The sequence below is a fragment of the Bombus vosnesenskii genome, unplaced genomic scaffold, assembly GCF_011952255.1.
Source record: "Bombus vosnesenskii isolate JDL3184/JDL3185 unplaced genomic scaffold, Bvos_JDL3184-5_v1.1 scf7180000015183, whole genome shotgun sequence".
Taxonomy (NCBI): domain Eukaryota; kingdom Metazoa; phylum Arthropoda; class Insecta; order Hymenoptera; family Apidae; genus Bombus; species Bombus vosnesenskii.
The window spans coordinates 10,401-31,626 of NW_022883875.1; the positions used below are offsets into that span (position 1 = coordinate 10,401).

Genomic DNA, 21,226 nt, shown 5'->3' on the forward strand with positions numbered 1-21,226 from the left:
TTGGCTTAAAATTTAACGAGTAATCGCGATATCGTATTGTTAAATAACTATCAGCGAGGACATGAAAAATTTATCTCTAACCACTAACACCTGCAACGGACAAGATTTGAGCGATACGTTTAGTACCAATATCTCTTATTCCTCGCATTACTACTATATCAATCGTTCTTTTGTCAGAAATTCTCAAGACTACGGATTCTTTAATTAGCGAACACTCGGCTCCGAAATCGGGGTAAAATGGAAACGACTCACCCGGATGGCTTGATCTACCAGTTAGCGCCTCCACTACGTAGAAGTCGATTCGACACTCGGTATAGAAATTATATTCGGGGCACTGCTTTGTAAAGGATTTTCCTCCATAATCAGATTGGTAGCTGCGCACCATGCAGCGAAGTCGAAAAATTGTTAGGTTCCACACTCGATATTTTGCACTAGCGACGGAATTAATTCGCGCACGATGGTCGTAAACTCTTGCACTGTTATAACCGGCACTGATCCCACTTCTGATGTCGGGTTTACATTAGAATTAGGGTTAGGGGCGTGAAACGAATCTTCGTTTGGGTTACACGTTGTCGTTATGCAATGGAGAAGACATTGACTAGTGCAAATACGATTATTATAGAACCGGACAAGTAACCGCGGTAGTTAGGTGCTCGAGATACTAATGACAATGATCCTAGGTTCAATAACGAATCCGCGGTCGACGGGATGATAGATGAACGTACTCACAAAATCTAAGTCGGACGCGTAATATTCACTGATCGTAAAGAATTACTCCTTTCATCAATGAGATCGCGAGAAAGAATGCCTTTCCCGTCCCGATGATGCCACAGAGGAAAACTATAACGGGGTGTGTCTAAGGATACGAGATCATCGGATTCGTCGAGAAAAGCCTTCGTTCAGAAAGTAAGGGAAATTGGCGTTGCTGCTAATTGGTCAATCTCCATATCGGTGGTTAGAAAAAGATGCTAGCCGCCCTCGAGGGAAAGTTGCTAGTGGGAGACGCCGCTCGTTGAAAAATATGTCTCCCCTATCTTCCCGTAGTTGGGACAAAGACTGTTTGTCTGTTTGAAGGACTTTAGTTAACTAAACCTTAAGATTTATAACGGGCCCTCGGGCTAGCCGAACATGTACTGCGGAGACGCATCGACATCTGGCAATCATCTTACTCGAAGAATAGGGTCTGCGTGTGGCTTGTTGGAATGTAATTGTTTAGTTACGACTATAGTAGACTTTAGATTACAATGTTGCGGGGCTATCCAAAGGTTCCGGTGTTCTTTCATCTCCGACAGATACATATTATTCATTATTCCCCCTCCCCCGCCCCCTCCCTCCCATCCCGCCCCTCCCCAAAGTTACACAGCACCCAAAAAGCAGACTACCGAAGCGTCCTGTTTTGCGACCAAGTTTTCAGGACAGAAAAAAATAAAAAAAATTCATAAAAAAGCTTCGCTCCCCAGCGGCTTAAACCCAAAAATTGTATTGTGCACGAAAAATATGAGGTGGAATGGTGTAATAGGTACTGAGATGCACTCGGTTATGTTTAACCAATAACGTTTATTAAACTTGGTAACAACGAATAACAATTAACAGTTAACAACAGTTGATACTTAACGACGATCAACAATAGCGACGTTCTGGCGACTCCTCGATAATAGCGGACTCGTTTACTTTCGTCTTTTGCGCTTCGCGGCTCGTGGTCGAATGTCCTTATTTTTTCGATCGAACTAATTCTTCCCTTCGTTCGCCATCGATATTCCCACTAGAGTGCGTTCATTAGAAGTGCCGCCGCGGCTGGCGAGTGTATGCTCTTCCGAGAAATTCGGCGGAAGGTGCGTGGAGATATCGATGACGGATTGAGTGCGTCGTGTTACGCTTAGGCGGCGTAGCGCTTTGTATCACGGAGCCGTTGGAAAGTTGGCGAACACTTGTCGAGGTTCTGCTTGAACGCATAAATTAGAGGTTTGTGATCTGTATAGATCGCGAACTCCCTATCTTCGACGGCATGTCGGAAGCGTTTAACCGCGTAGTACATCGCCAGCAATTCGCAATCATACGCTCTGTATTTTCGTTGCGCGGGGGATATCAGTTTTGTCATAAAGCCTAGTGGTTGCCGCGAATCGTTGACGCGTTGCTGAAGTATCGCACCAATAGCGTAATCGGATGCGTCGACCGCGAGGCTAACGGGCGCGCAGGGGATCGGGTCCGCTAACATTGTCGCGTCGACCAAAACGCGTTTCGACTCGCGGAAGCTTTTTTTCGCATGCTCGGACTACTCAATAGACGCGTTGCGCTTGGTTGTGCCTTTCCATAAGTCGTTGAGTGGTCGGAGAGTGTGCGCGGCCCTCGGTATGAAACGACTGTAATTAATCATACCGAGGTATCTTCGAAGATCTTTAACGGTTGCGGGTTGCGGTACTTTAGCGATAGCGCCCACGCGTTCAGCCAGCGGCTTTATCCCTTCGGCGGTTACAGTATAAGCGAGGAATTGAATTTCGCGGACGCCGAATTCGCACTTCGCGGAATTAATAACGACCCCGTAGTCGTTGAGGCGCTGAAACAGGACCTGCAAGTTTTCGCGATGTTGTTCGTCATTCTCAGAAGCTACGAGGAAATCGTCTATGTCTGTGGCCCCCTCAGCATCGCCTCTATAATCACAGGAGTGGGGGTCAATGTTCCTCCTGTGGCGTGCCGCAGGGAGTATCGGGGCAGCTCCCACGCCGGACAGAATCCCAGGGTGTGCTGCGCCATGTCCCTGTCCTCTCCGCAGTGGTGGCAGATGTCTGTCGTCTCCCGTCCGATTCTCTTCAGAAACTCGCAGAACATGCCGTGTCCGGTGAGTATCTGGGTCATTCTGAATGTGAGCGGGAGGCCGTGGCGGCTCCTCCATGCCTCCCAGTTTGAGAAGACCGCCTCCGCGCCCAGATATACACCTCCCTCTTTGATCAGCTGGGATCGCAACCGGTCCCACGTGTCATCCTCAGCGGTTCCTATGTCGTTCGGAGCAGTCTGCTCGGTCGGATCTTCTCCCGGATGCCATACTCTCCGGTGGGTGTATCACTTTTTGAGCGCTAGCGCACGGAGCTTCCACGGGGGGGGGGGCGGTTATGGCGGTCGCCGACGCGTGAGACACCGTCCAGTATCCCCTAATGATTCTGATGGCGGTTACCTCGTGTAGCCTCCTCAGGAGCAGGATGCTGCGGCGGCTCGCCAACAGGTCGTCCGCCCATACCGGGGTACATCGCTCGGGACAGAATGACGCCCTCTGAAAATCGGCGCACCGCGTCTCCTCCTCCGCCGATGTACGATAGCAGGCCGCACAAGGCATTAGCAGCCACCGACACTTTCGGAATCAGGCAATCGAAGTGTGGCTCGAACGTCCACTGGCTGTCGATGACGAGACCCAGATATTTCATCTGCGGTCCCACCTGGACGGTTTCGTCTGCCATGTTTATGCATAGGCCGGGCGGTGGGGTCCCTTGCCGCTTCTTGTCATAGAACCAGATGGCCTGCGACTTCGCAGGGGAGACCCTCAGGCCCAATCCGCGCACGGCACGGATTGCGGAGGCCCTTGCGATTTCGCCGATGCGCAGTGTCCCGTGCCAGCCACGACCCCCGACCAGGACCAGGGTGTCGTCCGCGTTGCACTACATGGCCGCGTCTGGGGGCAGCGGGCATAGCAGTACCTCATCGTGCGTAATGTTCCATAGGATCGGTCCCAGTACCGAGCCCTGCGGGACTCCGCGCTCAACAGGACGCCTTTCCTCTCCCTCCTTGTTGCTGTAGCAAATCCACCTGTCGCCGATGTAGGACCGGATCAGCCGGACGAGGTAGCTGAGAACCTCGAAGTGCTCCAAGGCCGTCGGTATCCTGTCCCACGGCATGGAGTTAAACGCGTTGACGATGTCTAGGGAAAACGCCAGCGCCACGTCGTTCCGGGAAACTCTGTCCTCTGCCAGTGTCCGCACGCGTCTTACCGCGTCGATCGTCGAGCGTCCCTTCCGGAAGCCGTACTGGCTTTCGTGCCAACCTGGCACCTGGCCCGCTATGTGTCGCTCCAAGCAAGTGGCAACTACCCTCTCGAGCAGTTTGCCGACCTCGTCTAGCAGGCATATCGGCCGGTATGCTGACGGCGAGGGCGTCGGTCGACCCTCTTTACCGAGCAAGGCCAGCCTCGCCGTCTGCCATGCCCGGGGGTAGGCTCCCTCTTTCAGGCATCTTGTATAGAAGCGCCGATGTCTGGGTTCCATGACTCCCATCACTTCCCCCCAGATCCGACCCGAGAATCCGTCTGGGCCCGGCATCACGTTGCGGGAGACCATTCTTCTGCTCGCCTCCCATATCTCTTCCTCTGTGACTTCCCAGTCATCCCTCCATTCCAACGTCCGTGTCGGTTCCCGCGGCCGTTCTGTCGCCCTGTCTTCTTACGAGGGGAACAGTGTCGCGATGATCCGCAGCAGGTTCCATTTCCGTCGTTGCCAGGGGGCCCTTCGCGCGCAGTTTCCGCGTCACCGTCCTATACGGCCTTCCCCATGGGTCGGCCTCGACTGTTCCGATCAGTTCGAACCAGGCACGGTCCTTCGCGTTTTTAATTTCCTTTTGCAGCGAGCGCCGTAGTACGCGGTACGCCCGGTAGCGCGAGGAGACTCCTTCTTCGTCGCGTCGTCGCCAACGGCGAGCCCTTAGGTACTGTCTTCGGGCCCGGACACCAGCTCGTACTCAGCTCCGCGATGTGAGGGTTCCACCAGTAGACTGCCCTGCTTCGCACCGTGCCTGGTATGGCACGTGACATGGATGCGTCGCAGATTGCTGTCAAGGCTCGGCGTAGGTTCTCGGCTTCCTCTTCCACGTCTGTCTCGGTCGTCGCCGTCGGGGCTTCCCAGCTCCAAGCTGTTGTTATGGCAGCCGCCCGGAGTAGATCCCCGTTCATCTCCTTAACCTTCCATCTTGGCAGTGGGCGCGCGTGTCCTTTCCTAGACGAACCGCGACCATCGCCTGTAGTCCACGTTCGGGGTCCAGGTGTGTCCACCTCCATGAATATGTAGAGGCGGTCCGAAAGTGTCTCGACCCCTTCGGCTACTCTCTAGCCTGAGATCCGCCTGAATGCATCGCGGGAGGCCCATGTGATGTCGACGATGGAGCTCCCTCTCCACGCCACGCAGGTACTGCTCGAGCACCTGTTCACCAACAGGAGTCCAAGTCCCGCGGCCCAGTTTGACAGCGTGCAGCCGCGCGCGTTGGTCCTGGCGTTCCCCCATACCATGGAGTGCGCGTTGATGTCTCCCAGGACGAGCACTTGCCGGGGGAGTCGTCGTCTGACGCAGTCGCCGACTCCGTCCAGGAATTCCTCGAATGTTGCCCTTCCGCTGTTGGGTGACACGTACACACCCACCACCACCATCCCTGCCCACTCGATCGCTACGTATCCGTTGCCGCGTTCCAGCAGGGCTCCGCGGGCGAATGCCCCGGGCGTTGATATCCAGGTGACGACAACGATTCCCTCCGTATCTCCGGCCCATTCCGAAGCATCCGGGACTCTGTATGGTTCCGCCACCACCGCTAGGGCGACCGTGCTCTCCCGAATGGTTTGGTAGAGCAGGTCTTGCGCTCGCCTTGATCTTCCTAGGTTCGTCTGGAGGATGCGTATTTTCGACCCCCTAGCGTCGTCGCTTCTCTGGCTTCCTCCGTGCCAGCTTCTTTGTCTGCGGGCTTAGGTTCGCTGTTGAAGTGGTTACCACTTCTAAGAAAACTCTACATCCGGTCTTTTTAGTTTTACTCAAGCACTGAAGCCATCGACAGCGCGTAGATAAAAGACTGCGACGAAGTCAGGCCATAAACAGTAGACAGGCGACGTTGACTTCGGGGGTTTTCAGTTATTGGGTAACACAGCTTGCGTGCGGTTCTGGACCAGCTCAAATTGTATTCTTACTTATTACACTTCTATTTAAATATATTTTCTGCCTTACAACTTATCCACGTGTTTTCTCTGCTTACACATCGAATAACCTCAACAGGTTATGGGCCCAGGGCTGTAAATTGCAAGGTAGCAACGTGAAGTGAACAAATTGTTAAAGTGTTGTGCATAGTAAAATAAGGGATAGTGCTAAAATGGAATCAGCAAATGCGAAGATCGAGATGTTACGCGGTGACGAAAATTGGCTCCAGTGGCGTTTTGTTATGCGTACACTTTTGGGCGAAGATAACGACCTGATCAATGTGTGTGAAGGTAATCTGTGTCATCCAGGTAACAGCGCGGAGAAAGAAATCGCTCGTGAAAGTTTTTTGAAAGCAGATCGATTAGCGCGAAAATTAATCGTGACTTCAGTAGGAAGGAAACCGTTGAATCTTGTTTTATGTTGCACAACAGCACACGAAATGTGGAAAAAGTTGAATACAGTGTATGACATGAAGTCGGATGAGAATTTAAATATGGTCCAGGAGCAGTTCTTCGATCTTAAATGGGAAGAATCTGAAAATGTCTCGTACAACCTATCAAAGTTGGAACTCATAGCGGCAAAGATGAAAGCCCTTGGAAGTGAAATTGGCGAGAAAATGCTGATAACACGCATTTTATCGGTGTTACCATACAAATTTGATCATTTTCACAGTGCGTGGGATTCCGTGGAAGAAGAAAAGAAGACCTTAGACAGGCTTAGTACCAGGCTGATGACGGAAGAAATCAGTTGGAAGAAAAACGACCAGGAAACATCGGTGGTACTGGTAACAAAAAATAATAATTATAAAAGGGAACAGCAGAAGCAGTCAAGTAAACGTGAATACGAGAAACAAGGACCAAGCTGCTTCAATTGTGGAAAAGTTGGCCATCTAAAGAAGGATTGCTTTAGATGCTTTATATGCAAAAGGAAAGGCCACACAAGTAAAAATTGTTTTAAAAGTGACAGAAGAGACAACCGGGAACCTAGAAATCAAAATCGGGATCACAGCGGAATTGGTCTATTAGGAAATACCTCAGCGATACAAGCTGATGTTTGGATAATCGATTCAGGAGCTATGGATCACATGACAGAACGACGGGAATGGTTTAGCGTCTTCGAAGAATTCGATAATACGATGATAGAGATCGACGATGGTACATTCATGGATGCGTGCGACAAAGGAAAAATTAAAGTAGAGACTTTTGTGGACGGCAAATGGGTAACATGTACAATGAACGATGTTCTGTACGTACCAGGTATGAAAACAAATTTATTTTCGATTAGATCTGTCGCAAGAAGGGGCGTAGATTTCTGTATTTCAAAGGAAGGGACCAAATGTGTATTTTTACAAAATCGGAAAATAATAGCAAGAGGTTCAGTTATTGGAAATTTGTATAAAGTAGATACGTGAGTTATCATACCGTCAGTTTGTAATTTTAGCAATAGAGCGGAGTCAAACGCGGACACGTTACAGTTATGGCACGAACGGCTATGTCATCAAAATATCAGGCATGTTAAAGAGTTCTTAAAGAATTCAAATATGAAAGTGGTAGAGAATAGTAACTTTTTCTGTGAACGTTGCGCGTACGGGAAACAACATAGATCGAGTTTTCAGGAGAAAATCAATCGGGCGACTAAACCTCGCGAAATTATTTATGCGGATGTATGTGGACCTATGGAAGTCGAGTCATTAGGCAAGAAACTGTATTTTCTGACATTTAACGACGATTTTTCAAAATTCACAAAGATGTACTTCTTACGACTTAAGTCAGAAGTAATTGAAAAATTAAAAATCCTTTGCCTAGAAGTTGAGAATCAGTTTAATGATAAAATTAACGAAATTCATAGTGATGGAGGGAAAAAATTCAAAAATAAAAAAGTCAAAGAATTTTTAAGAAGTCAGGGAATTAGGCACACAATTAACGTCCCATACACTCCTGAACAGAATGGTGTCGCAGAAAGGGAAAATAGAACAATAGTAGAGGCAGGTCGGTCGATGCTATATCCGAAACCAAATCTACCGCTGTTTTTATGGGCCGAAGCCATGAACACAGCAGTACATGTCATAAATAAGACGGGGCCGACAAGACATGACAAGAAAACACCATATGAACTGTGGTACGGGAAACCGCCGAATTTAGAAAAGTTTAGGGTTTTCGGTACTGAGTGCTTTGCACACATACCTGCGGAGAAGAGAACAAAACTAGACAAAAAGGCTAACAAGGGATATTTGGTAGGTTGTGTAGATGACGGACAAGGGTATCGATTGTACGTGCCAACAGTAAAAAATGTAATATTAAGCCGTGACGTAATATTCAAGCCCGAACTAGAAAATGCGAAATTCGTAAAATTAAGTTTACCGAAAATTGTCGAGCGCGAAGATGTGAGTGCGCAGAGCGATAGAGCATGTACGTATGAAAGTGCAGAGAGTGAACATGAAAAACAACCGCATGGAACTAGCGACAATGTGAGACAATTGAGAGATAGAGATAAGATCAAACGAACCGATTTTTATGGGGACCCAGTAACGTACGTAGCGGAAAAATTACCGGTGGATTTTAACGAAGCGATGAGATCTGAAAGGAAAGAGGTATGGAAAACGACTATGAATGATGAAATGAAATCGCACCATGAAAATAAGACGTGGATTCTTGTAGAAAAACCTAAAGATCAGAAGGTACTTAGCAATAGGTGGGTCTTAACGATAAAGCTAAATCCGGACAACTCGGAACGATACAAAGCGCGACTAGTAATAAAAGGGTATTCACAGAAAGAAGGCATAGATTATAAGGAAACATATAGTCCCGTTGCTCGGTTTGACACAATTAGATTAATGCTCAGTATTGTAGCCAAAAATAATTTACACCTCGGACAGTTCGGCATTTAAACCGCATTTTTATATGGAAGTCTGAAAGAAGATATTTATATGAAACAACCTAAAGGTTATGATGATGGTACAAATCGGGTTTGTAAATTGCTAAAAAGCCTATATGGCTTAAAGCAGTCTCCAAGATGTTGGACGGAACGTTTCACAAAATTTATCTCGAACTTAAAATTTTATCAGAGTAACGCAGATCCTTGTTTTTATATTTATACAGAAGACGACAAATTAATGTTAATGACCATATACGTAGATGATGGACTGGTAGCAACTTCAGACGAATCTCTAATTGATAAATTATTCGATGATTTAAATAAAGAATTCAAAATTACGAGTTCGAAAGAAGTAAAGAGTTTTCTTGGACTTGAAATTTATAGATTAGAAGATGGTTCAATATTCATTTATCAGAGTAGGTATGTGGAAAACATATTGGAAAAATTTAATACGAATGAGGCAAACAGTGTTTCTACACCTATCGAGACTAATTGGAGCGAAAGTAACATAGGCGATAATGATTGTAGCGCGCCATACAGAGGGAACTTAATGTTTTTACAAACTGTAAGTAGGCCAGATATTAGTTTTGCAATAAATATAGCGGCGAGACATTTAGAGAATCCAAACCAGTATCAGTGGAAATTAGTCAAACGAATTTTGCGCTACATTAAAGGGACCGCAGACATGGGACTCTTATATATAAAAGCAGGCAGTCTCGAAACCTTTAGCGATGCTGACTATGCAGGCGACGAAGAAACAAGAAAATCGACATCAGGCGTTGTATGTAAGTATGCGAATGCGGCCATCACATGGCAATGTAAGCGACAACAATGTATAGCTCTATCTACGACCGAAGCTGAATATGTCAGTGCAGCCTCAGGAGCGAAAGAAATTATGTGGCTAAAGAAAATATTTCTTGAATGTAAATTAGAGATCCTTAAGTATATGCTATGTGTAGACAATACTAGTGCCGTGAAATTAATTAAGAATCCAGAATTCCATCAAAGAAGTAAGCATATTGACGTAAGATATCATTTCTTGAGAGATTTATACAATAGAGGCGAAATTGATGTAACTTATGTAACAAGCGAAGAGCAACTGGCAGATATATGTACGAAGGCGTTGCCAAAATCGAGATTTGAATATTTAAGAAAAAAGTTAGGCTTGAAAAGTAAAAAGGATATTAAGAGGTAGTTGTTTGTAAACATGTAGAGTTTTTAGGCAGGGTGTCGAAGTGATTATTACTTCTCAAAAAAAAAAAAAAAAAAGGAAAAACTCCACATGATCTGTTTAGTCTTCTAGTTTTTTTTGTAATAAATTAATTTGTATGGAAAAGAGAAAGGCGGCTGGCAAATGTACTTGAGAAGGCATTGACAAATTAAGTTTCAGTTATTTACGACAAGAGTGAGAAAAATATTAAGAGATAATTTGTAAATTTGAGATAATTGTTCGTAGGGATGTAGAGTTTTAGGGAGGGTGTTGAAGTGCTTACCACTTCTAAGAAAACTCTACATCTGGTCTTTTTAGTTTTCTCAAGCACTGAAGCCATCGACAGAGCGTAGACAAAAGACTGCGACGAAGTCAGGCCATAAACAGTAGACAGGCGACGTTGACTTTGGGATTTTTCAGTTATTGGGTAACACAGCCTGCGTGCGGATCTGGGTTCCTTTCTTCGGGGGGGGGGGGGGGGGGCAGGCCGGTCCACCCATCCTCTGCCCGGATGGTGCTCCAAGCGCCTCGCAGGATAGGCATTTCGGGCTCGCGACAGTGCATGCTTTCGCTTGGTGCCCTGGTTTGCCGTATCTGAAGCATAGGTGCCCCTTGTCTTCCTTGGCGGTGCAGGACTTCCTTACGTGCCCGATCTCCAGGCACCTGTAGCACTGTAGAGGTTTTCGCGCGATGACTTCGACCCTCGCCGTTGAACACCCTATGGCCACCTTGCCAGCCTGGGCCAGTTTCCTCACTGCACCGGCCGGGCCTCGTATCCACACAGATCCAAGACCGTTTCGGGCGGGGCGGATTTCTCCCAGTCGGACGTCCTCCGGCTTGCAGCCGCTCTCCTTCGTCAGGGGGTTCCGGATTTCCTCCTTGGTGGCTGATACGTCTATCATTGACTCCCCTGCTTCGGCGGCCCGGAAGGGTGTCACCACGCGGACCTTGTTCGGATCCAGAGCCCGCGTTAGGCATGCTGCGAGCGCTGCGGCCTTCTTTCTCTCCTGATCCTCGGGGACCTCCAGAATGACGCCTCCAGTGATGGTCTTTCGCGTCCTCATCGTGCTGATGCCGACCTCAGCCAGGGAGACGCTGTTCCTGGCCGCAGCCAGAATCTCCGCGCAGGATTGTCCCGATTTGTCTGTCAGGGTGATCGTCCCGGAGGTTGGTTTGGCCGAGTGTTTCTTCTCTGCCCCCTTCTTCTTTCTGATATTCTTCTTCTTTTTTGCTTTCCGGCGGTCTGCCATTCCGTGGCAGCCGCTTTTCCTCCCTTGGTCGATGGAGCGTTTGGGGCTCCGCTCTCAGCCCTTCTTGTGCTCTCGTCCGGCGCGACCTCCTTTTCTTCCATCCTTTCCATGTTCTGGAGGCGTTCCTCTAGCCGGTGTAGCGAGGGTCTTATCTAGCTCATGTTCGATTGCGGCGAGACGCGCCTTGTCGCTGCTCTTCTCTGCGGGGGGACGCATGGCCAGCTCTTTTTTGAGCGCCTCGTTCTCCGCCTCTAATGTCGTTATGCGTCTTTGCGCTATAGCGAGGGCGACGATGGCGGGTCTATTCTCCTCAGTAGCTCCGTTGTGCCCGCGGTGATAGACCTCGCCACTTCCTTCAACGTTTCCTCCTGCGTACTCTTAAGATTGCGAGATGTCTCGACAACCTTGGTCATCTCTGCGGCCCGACGAATCAGTTCCGCTCCTATGTCTGCCATAATAGCGGTTCTCATCTCTTGGGCTAGGTCCTCTTCCTCTGTCGTTTCTTTGGACTGCGGGTTCTCCGTGTCCAGTGTGGAGTGGGAGGGCCCCTCTTTTGTCAGGGCCGCCCTCGTCATGCTCCTGGTGCTGACATGTGACGGCTCAGCAACCAGCTCCGCTTCGCCCCTTCCTCCGACGGTTTCCCCTGCCTCCTTATCTTTCGCCACCGTTGCGTCTTTTTTCGCCATTGGGCGCAAATATGGCCGCTTCCTTCGCACTTGCTGCTCCATTAGACGCTGCCGCTTTCAAATGGCCCGCGCGGCGCGCTTTGACGCACGTGTCAATATGGCTGCGTCTGTGTGGTTCCTCGGGTAGCTCGTGTGGAGGCGCAGTTGTCACGCGTCCCAATATGGCTACCCCTTCGTCATAACCTCGCACTCGGTTTATCTCCGCCTTTAGCGCCCTTCTACACCAGATTACGTGGGTTCTTACACCCGCTTTGCATTCACGGGCGCTAGTCCTTCACTCTGGTTACTTTCCTTACCTGAATTCTCCAGTTTTCCGGAGATTTCGGGTAAGCTCGCGGCTCCGTCCTCTCCGTGTCTGCTCCAGTTACCACACCCTCTCCGCGCTATGCCAAGTCTGGAACCTGTTAAAGAAAGCGTTGTTGCAGTTTTGCAGATGGTGCCGGAATTATTCAATTGAACGTATTTCAGTTTCTATACGAGATATCTTAACAATACTATGCGAGTTATACTCAACACTTGCTGCCAAATATAGCGCATCCGCTTCTGTTTACATTATATCAAGTAGGGTCGAGGTCAAATGCAGCGTAATTACCGTTTAGGAGATTCTGCCGGAAATATTCAATTGAACAGATCACCATATATATTGGACATATGTCGACAATTCGATGCGCGTTATACTCCACATTTGCTGCCAAATACAGCGCACATCAACCGGATTACGCAATGTCAACTCTGCATCCTGTCAAATCCATCGTAATTGCAGTTTAACATATTTAGCCTTAAGTACTCAATTAAACGTATCTCCGCTATTATTACTGGTATGTCGACCATACGATGCGGATTATACTCCACATTTGCTGCCAACTACTGCGCATATCGATCGGTTTGGGCTATGTCCACTCTGGACCCTGTCAAATACCGCGTTATTGCTGTTTTGCAGATTCTGTCTTAAATATTCAATTGAGCGTCTGACAGTTTCTATTCCAGATATATCGACACTTCGATGTGTGTTGTACTGCACATTTTCTACCAATTACTGAGCTCGTTGGCCAGTTTACGCTATATCAACTCTGGTCAGATTCAAATCCAATGTATATGCAGGATTCATATTAGGCTAAAATATTCAATTCATCGCAATTAGAGGTACGTTGGCAATTCGAAGCGCATTATACTCTTCATGTCCGTCAACGCCTTCAACTATTTTGTTTGTCCGCTTTTTTTACTTTTGAAAGGGTCCATACATACGTTAATAATTTGTTATAGGGGTCTCCAAGACAGATCAGTTATTGTATTAAGAAAGGCTTTGTTCCAGTTGGAGGAATGCGGTTGATATATTTTCGATTGCTGATCAGTTTCTGCGACACACTCGTCTAGAAATGGCATGCAGCTTCACAGTAACAGTAACTTGCCAAGAAGTGGGGAACTGATCGGCAAGAACCAAGGAATTAATCACCAAGAACTGAGGAACTAATCACACAGAACTGAGGAATTAACTACTACGAACTAAGGAATTATTTCTCCCTCTTCTATGTCGCTACGCTTATTTGTATTTAGGTCTACCGTGGAGGGGTCGTCATGTGACGGGTTATTCCGTGGGGGTTGTGAGGCTCGAATTTGGTTTCTATACAAATTGTTAAGGTTTATTTAAATTTCAAATTGGAACGCTCACTCGCGCAATTGGTAGTTTCAGTCTACGTTACGGCGCGTGCGCAGCGCGGGACGTGGCAGTATAACTGTATCTTTCCAACTCTTCTCAACTACTTTCTCCTTGGTACCATTACTCGACCACTAGATCACCAGGCCCGATTAGCTCATCGGATTGCTGCCGGTAGACTGCTAGAATCTATGTTACGCGACTGTAGTCGCGTTTCTTCCTTTGTTAAATCTGTGCAGTTTTCTTTTTATGGATCAGCTTCGTCTAATTTCTTCGAAAGATTCGAATAAGAAATCTCAACATTTTCCAGTAATTACTACTTTCTTGAAGAAAATCAAACTCGATGATACGAATAACGCGAGATTTGACTGTACTTAAAACTTTATTTAAAATAATAAATTAAAGTACGGCCTATAATCGCTGAGTCCTTGATACAAAGTATAAATCGCAAAATAAAATTGCGGATGAAAACTCGATAAATGATTGTCACGTAACTCGGTAGATCGCTCGTTGATAGTCGTAGATTCTCGAACATACTGTACTCTTTCGGTTGCGTCGGTTTGTTTATACTGGTCGGGGTGAAGTCGGATGATGCAAATTCGTCTTTGTTCGCCGTAGCGGCGACGTTGTTTTGCCCGGAGTATATTTGTTCCTACATTACTTGTATCCTTACGATCTCGATACTCCGAGGCAAAACAACAACACGATTTGAATTGTCCTCTGACTCATGTGCCGCTATATTACCCCCCCCCCCAAAAGCAGTGAATACGTTTTTAATGTGATATGTTCATCACGTGTTTACATCGACCGTCGCTGTTTTTAATATTTTCGTAGTATACCCCGCGTCCGATAATTAACGATGCATAACCGAAACTTACCTGTAGTCAATCGGGAAGACGGACTCTTCGACGAGACCGCGTAACGAACCTATTGCTAATGTTTTCGTTCGTGTGTTCTACAGGAATAAGCACGTTAAGGGTTTTGGTCGATTCCTCTTCGAGGTCCTCCGGTACTACAAAGGCTGGCTTTAGCCTGTCTACGGAAAATCGTTACGTCGCGATTGTTGACTTCGAATGTGTACTTCTTTTCGCCTCTTTGCGTTACTTTAAACGGCCCGTTCTTAAGGCGGCCGCGAAGGGATTGTAATCGGGACAAGTCATCAAAATACGTACGGCGAAGGATCCAAATCGCGGAAAACGAATATCTTTCTTCCGCCAGGTCGTGTAATGTGCTGTGGTCTGACCTTCCCCATCCGTTCTTTAAGCAGGTTCGCGAATTCCGGATTGGCTCGCTGATTGGTTTGCAAAAAGAACTCCGGCGGCAATCGTATGCCGGTGCCGTAGATCATTTCAGCTGCCGTTGCGTCTAGGTCCTCCTTTATCACGGTTCGAATGCCCAATAGTACGATTTGCACGTGTCGTACCACTTGATCGCCGCTTTATGTTGTCTATGTAAGCGCTCTACCATCCCACAAGAGGCGGGATGATAGGACGACCTGCGTAAGTGCGTGATGCCGAGCACGCGGCATAACTCTTCAAACAAACACGATTCGAATTGTCGTCCTTGATTAGTTGTTATTTTCAAGGGACCGCCGTAACGAAAAATCCAAGTCGAAAGGAGGGCCGAGGCCACGGTGGGGTCTTCCATATCGGCAATGGGAACGGCATCAGGACAACGCGAAAAACGTTCGATGCACGTTAGACAATATCGGTGCCTAGCGAGTATTGCATCACGATAATGTCTAAGTGTATATGTTCCAACCGATCTGCTATCGATTTGAACGTTCCACCTGGTGAGGATACTTGCCTGGTGACTTTATTGCGCTGGAATAGTATGCACTGCCGCGTTCACATTCCACTATTTTTGTTTATTTACGGCCAGACAAAATGCGTCGTCGCCAGTTTTTGCGTGGCGCGCAACCAGGGATGGAAAAGTTCATGCAGCGATCGAAACACTGTGCGTCGTAAAGTTTCCGATACGAATGGTCTCAGGTCTTCGGTCGAAAGATAACAATATATTCCGACATCTTGATCGGGAATTTGTCCCTTTCTTAATTTCTGCGCACTAAAGGCGGACCTAATGATCTCGCGCAGCTCGGTATCGTTCTCTTGCGCTGCGGCTTGCGTTTGATTATCGACTGATATCGACTATCTATCCCTTTTAAGTGTCGAATATCGGTCGTAAATTGTCCGACGTAGTCCAGATGACGAAATTACCTCGGCGAACACTTATCGGGATTCTGATCAAACGCGTATACTAGGGGTTTGTTATCCGTGTAGATCCCGAAATCTCTCCCTTCGTCGGTGTGCCTGAATCGTTTCACCGCCGCGTACATCGTTAGAAACTCAGGATCGTACGCGGGGGATAGCGATTTCGTCATGAAACCTAGGGACTGCCAGGTATCGTTGACGCGCAGTTGATGTACCTCACCTGTGGCGTTATCGGACGTGTCGACCGCGAGCCTAACGCGCGCGCCTGGAATCAGATGCACTAACATTTCGGAGTCAGCTAAGGCGCGAGACGACTCGCGGAAGCTCTTTTCAGCTCGAGCGGGCCACTGTATAGACGCGTTGTACTTCGTAATCTTTAGACACAACGTTAGGCAATATTCTGAGGGGACAAGAAGTTCTGGAGGAAATGGTAAAGAAAATTTAACTTATGACACATAAGAATTATTAATTTTATTATGTAAATAGACAGCGGTATTTTACGCACTTGTGACAAATTTGCACGTAATACGACGAAATATATATGCTTCCTTTAATATTTTTCTATAATACTTAATATTTGTTACGACTGTTCGCGGGGAGAGACTAGGTCGCTAGGAAAACGCGTCAGCAAGAGGCGTAAATTCTCGCTACGATTATGTTAATCGACGCCGCGAAATAGTCGTTCCCCTGTTTCGGTTAAGACAACAGAGGTGGTTTAATAAATGTAACACTGTATTAACAGGTTAACATAGAGTGATATATTTTATAATAATATGATGAATATGTTACAGTAATTTGACTCGACTTTGCGATATCTCTGGATAAATTCGTTTGCTCGTCACATTTGTCGAAGTGCCATGTTTGACTCGTCAGAAGAAAATGATCGCCCTTCGATTATTCCTTTGTCTCATTTGGAAGACGACCCCCACTATGCTCGGGCCACGCCACCGCTCGCGCCTACGATCACGTATGACTCTTCTTGTGCGAGAAACGTAACGGTCAAAAATCGACGTTTCTAGAGCTCGCTGCTTGGCGACAACTATGCTCTCGTCGATACATGTAAATGATCCGGCGGGCAGATAAGACGGTTTGCCTGCGACTCTGTAGGACCGCGAGCGACGGTTAGAAAATACAGCCTGTGGTCAGCCTCGTGGCGTAACAACAGGTAATGCAATTGTCTACCCTTTTGTCTTTTACCGGGATTCTACTTTTTTAAATATATTATCGCAGATAAATTTGCATAAAAATCTGTAAGTCTAATTATAAAATATTATTGTAAGAATTATCAAAAAATATGGACTACGGGGCCCCAGGGGGATGTAAACCTGGAATCTGTAACTGGACTGCTACATTAAGGCAACGGCAGTACGGATATTCACAACCTTATTCTTCTTCACAACCATTTCGATGGCAGGTGACCTTCGTTTCGTTGTTCGGAGTTTGTATCAATGTTGCTGTGTTACAAGTATTACGAATATGAGGAGGAAGAATTTTTTTCCTTTTTTGTTTTTTCTATGTTGTTTTCATAGGTAAGCTTTGTTTTATTTTTCACATTTTTTCAATGTTGTTTTCATAGGTAGGCTTTTTTTCTTTTTTACTTTTTTTTATTTTTTCTTTATTTTATTTTTATTTTTATTTTTCACATCTCGGGAGAGACCTAAGACGTAGAAGCTGCGTCGCCCAAGTACGGATTCTCAGACACATCACATTTTACTTCCGATCCTGAACACACTTATGTCAAAATCCAGGAGGGTGTCGCGTAAAATTAAGATAAAAATAAGAAACTTGTCAATTTCCGAACAGGAGATCGAGTTCTTTTTATTTTTACTCAATTTGTACAATATTATTTTCGGTTCGCAATGATACACTATCGATACTTGGATGAGTTAAGAATTTTTTTGACTGACTGGATGATTTTGAAGGGAGCACTTATATTCTTTTTTTCGTTGGAGTGGGAGAAGGCTTTGCTTGTACTTATCATATATTTCGGAGAACGGCTGGAGTGACCGAATACCACGCAGGCGGCTGAGGACGGGTGCTGACCGGACGGTCACACGTAATAAGGCGCTCGGAATTTTGGTTTATCATATGGCTGCCCGAATTTCACCTGTGACAAGGGAATGTTCCCGCAGGGAGGATTCGCTTATGCGAGTCTATGGGGGCTGGCAAACCCACGTTCCCGCAGCCAGGGAGGACCGTCGGGGCAAGCGTCCCGCTTACGTGAGTCCCCATATACACCGCAAGGAAGGTTGCCGCATACGTGAGTCTCATCTGGGTCTGTCTGCACGATTAGCAGGATAGCCGTGCAGCAGAGACGTGGCGGTACATCTCCAGGCGCGGTCCCACCGTTGACAATGAGCGGTACCACGGTCGGCCGAGTGTTAGCCCAGAGGGCGTAGCGAACGGCCAATTATGGGTATGGATTCGTGGTGGCAGTGGTTGTCGCCAAATGCTGGCAAGAGGGCCGATGTAAGGGGGACTTGGTTCCTCCGAATTCGGCGGGTGAGCAGCGTCCCACCTGCTCCAGATACCGTCCCGAGAAGACGGCAGGGCTTGGAAAATGCCCCGTTCGACCTGAGACGAGTGAAAGCCTCCTGCGGGCCTAACTAATCGAGGTAACATAAGGTACTCGATACTGTGTGCGCTGGTTGGGCGTATCCCAAATCCGATGGCTTCTAGGGTTGCCCGGGTGCTGTATAGATGCTATATCTGAGGAAAGTACCCGTCACCAGGAAACCAGACTACTTGTGACAAGGGAATGGATTCGAACAGCCAACCTATATGTTATAGATATATATATATATATGTCGGGTTTACATTAGAATTAGGGTTAGGGGCGTGAAGCGAATCTTCGTTTGGATTACACGTCGTCGTTATGCAATAGAGAAGACATTGGCTAGTGCAAATACGATTACCATAGAACCGGACAAGTAACCGTGGTAATTAGATACTCGAGAAACTAATGACAATGGTCCTAGGTTCAATAACGAATCCGCGCACAACGGGATGGTAGTCGTACGCACTCGCAAAAAATCTAAGTCGGATTCTTTATTAATATTCGCTGACCCTAAGGCGTTAATCTTTTTGTCGATGAGATCGCAAGAGAGAATGACCTTCCGTCCCGGTGATACCTCAGAGGAAAACTATGATGGGTTGTGTCTAAGGACACGAGATCATCGGATTCGTCGGGGATATCCTACGTTCGGAAAATAAGGGAAATTGACGTTGCTGCTAATTGGCCAATCTCCAAATCGGTAGTTAGAAAAGGATGCTAGTCGCCCTCGAGGGAAGGTTGCTAGTGGGAGACGTCGTTCGTGGAAAAATAGGTCTCTCCTGTCTTCCTGTAACTGGGACGAGGACTGTTTATCTGTTGAAGGATTTTAGATAACTAGATATTAGTGTTTATAACCGTCCTCGGGCTAGCCGACCACGTACTGCGGAGACGCGTAGGCATCTGGTAAACATCTTGCCCGGAGAATAGGATCTGCGTTTGGCGAGCTACGGGACAGAAACCGTTGAAATGTTTACTGCCACGTGCCGCCACAAATCTTTTTTTTAAGGAGAGCTATAGGGTTACTCAATGCTTTTGTTAGATGGAGAGTTCGTCCCGTTGACCGCGGCTACGTTCGGCGACTAATTGTCGCCTTGAGCCCAAGCTCATTGTCACAAGTCTCAAACAAATACAACTGGGCAGAGTGACGGCAAATCGCTTAATTACAACTGTAGACTCCAACTGCAATGCCCCTATGGATCCTCCCGAGGTTTCAAAGGGAAGGCACCGGTGTCCTCTTACCTCCGACACGGCCATTCTGACTATCGCACGTCCTCGGGTGTAGCTAAAATATTGGGTTTTCCTAACATTAGATTCGGTACAATCAACGTTATTTACAACTTAATCAAATGTCAAATAAACCAAGGGTCCAGTTCGACAACAGGATTTTGCTCGAGGTTTCGGTAACGACAATAAAAGGACAGAATTATTAACATCATGATTAGTATTCGAAACATTAGTTGCATCCTGTGGTTTATCAGTCGGATCGGGGTGGCGTGACGGACTATTTGCGATTTTGCACCCAGATGAATTTTGATTTTGTAGATTGCACGACTGCACAGAGTTTCACTGGTAGTGCGTGCGAATACACGACCGATTGAGGTTCGTAACATTGCAGCTGGCAGTGCGCGCGAGTACACGGCCGCTTCAGTTTCATGGCGTTGCCGCTAGCAGTGCATGTGAATACACGACCGCTTTAGCTTCCTGGCGTTGCCGCTAGCAGTGCATGTGAATACACGACCGCTTCAGCTTCCTGGCGTTGCCGCTGGCAGTGCATGTGAATACACGGCCGCTTCAGCTTCCTGGCGTTGGGTTAATGACCCTCGTCGGAGGTCGGGGTACTCATATCGCTCGGGTCACTGTCCTCGCAGTGCTACTACGTGAGGCGTTCTTTTGCCGGACAATTTCGAGGCTGCGGATTCTTTAATTAGCGAGCACTCGGCTCCAGAATCGGAATAGAATGGGAACTACTCACCCTGCTGATTTAATCTACCGGTGGGGGCTTCCACCACGCAGGCGTCGTGTAAAATTAAGGTAAAAATAAGGAACTTGTTAATTTCCGAAAAGGAGATAAAGTTCTTTTTATTTTTTACTCAATTTATACAATTTTTCGGTTCGCGATGATACACTTTCGATACTTGGATTAGTTAAGAATTTTTTAGACTGACTGGATGATTTTGAAGGGAGCATTTATATTCTTCCATTCGTTGGAGTGGGAGAAGGTTTTGTTTATGCTTAGTGTAAAATTCGGAGAACGGCTGGAGTGATCGAATGCCACACAGGCGGCTGAGAACGGATGCTGACCGGACTGTCACACGTGATAAGGCGTTCGGAATTTCGGTTTGTTATATACAGCTGCTCGAATTTCGTCTGTGACACAGGCATCGACACGATGCTCTCCCTCGGAACGACGTTTCCCTTCTCGCAGCAGAGGGCAACGCGGCGCGATGTGTCCCGGCTCATGGCATTTGAAGCACGATGTTTTTGGCGATGCGGCCGGTCGGCTTTCCCGCAGGCGTCGGGGGTCCTCCTTCGATTCCAACCTCATCTTCTTCTTGCGGCATTCAGATATCGTATGTCCATAAGCACCGCAGTGGCGGCACTTGTCCCGTGGGGTGGGTGACCTGCTTCGTTTATTTCCGGGGCCCGATGATGGCCACCGTGGCGGAGACGTACGCCTCTCCTCGTAGAGGAAAGGCTTCATTTCTTTTTGGAATTGTTTCACCGACTTGATATCACTCGTGAGTGCTAGTCGTCGTTTTTTTTATTTTATTTTATTTTATTTCTTTTATTCCTTTTTTTATTTTATTTTATTCTTTTATTCTTTTTTTTTTGTATTTCGTACTTTTATTTTA

At 47.2% G+C, this 21,226-nt stretch overlaps 2 protein-coding genes across 2 annotated transcripts; both read right to left on the reverse strand.

Moving 5' to 3' along the window:
* Window positions 1–2,619: 2,619 nt before the first annotated feature.
* LOC117241029 lies at window positions 2,620–3,449 on the reverse strand. Its single transcript, XM_033507021.1, has 2 exons — window positions 3,170–3,449; window positions 2,620–3,041 (listed from the first exon to the last, which is right to left on the reverse strand). The coding sequence occupies exons 1-2, from the start codon at window positions 3,447–3,449 to the stop codon at window positions 2,620–2,622; spliced, it is 702 nt and encodes a 233-aa protein (XP_033362912.1).
* Window positions 3,450–10,436: 6,987 nt separating this feature from the next.
* LOC117241030 lies at window positions 10,437–11,270 on the reverse strand. Its single transcript, XM_033507022.1, has one exon. The coding sequence runs from the start codon at window positions 11,268–11,270 to the stop codon at window positions 10,437–10,439; it is 834 nt and encodes a 277-aa protein (XP_033362913.1).
* Between the last annotated feature and the right edge of the window lie 9,956 nt (window positions 11,271–21,226).

What these genes read in the sequence shown, in the direction of transcription:
- LOC117241029 (XM_033507021.1), bottom strand. Translation starts at nt 3,449, where the DNA reads ATGGCAGACGAAACCGTCCAGGTGGGACCGCAGATGAAATATCTGGGT. An exon ending in TCCTGAGGAGGCTACACGAG is followed by an intron (nt 3,042 to 3,169) that starts GTAACCGCCATC and finishes CCCACCGGAGAG; the next exon opens with TATGGCATCCGGGAGAAGAT.
- LOC117241030 (XM_033507022.1), bottom strand. Translation starts at nt 11,270, where the DNA reads ATGGCAGACCGCCGGAAAGCAAAAAAGAAGAAGAATATCAGAAAGAAG.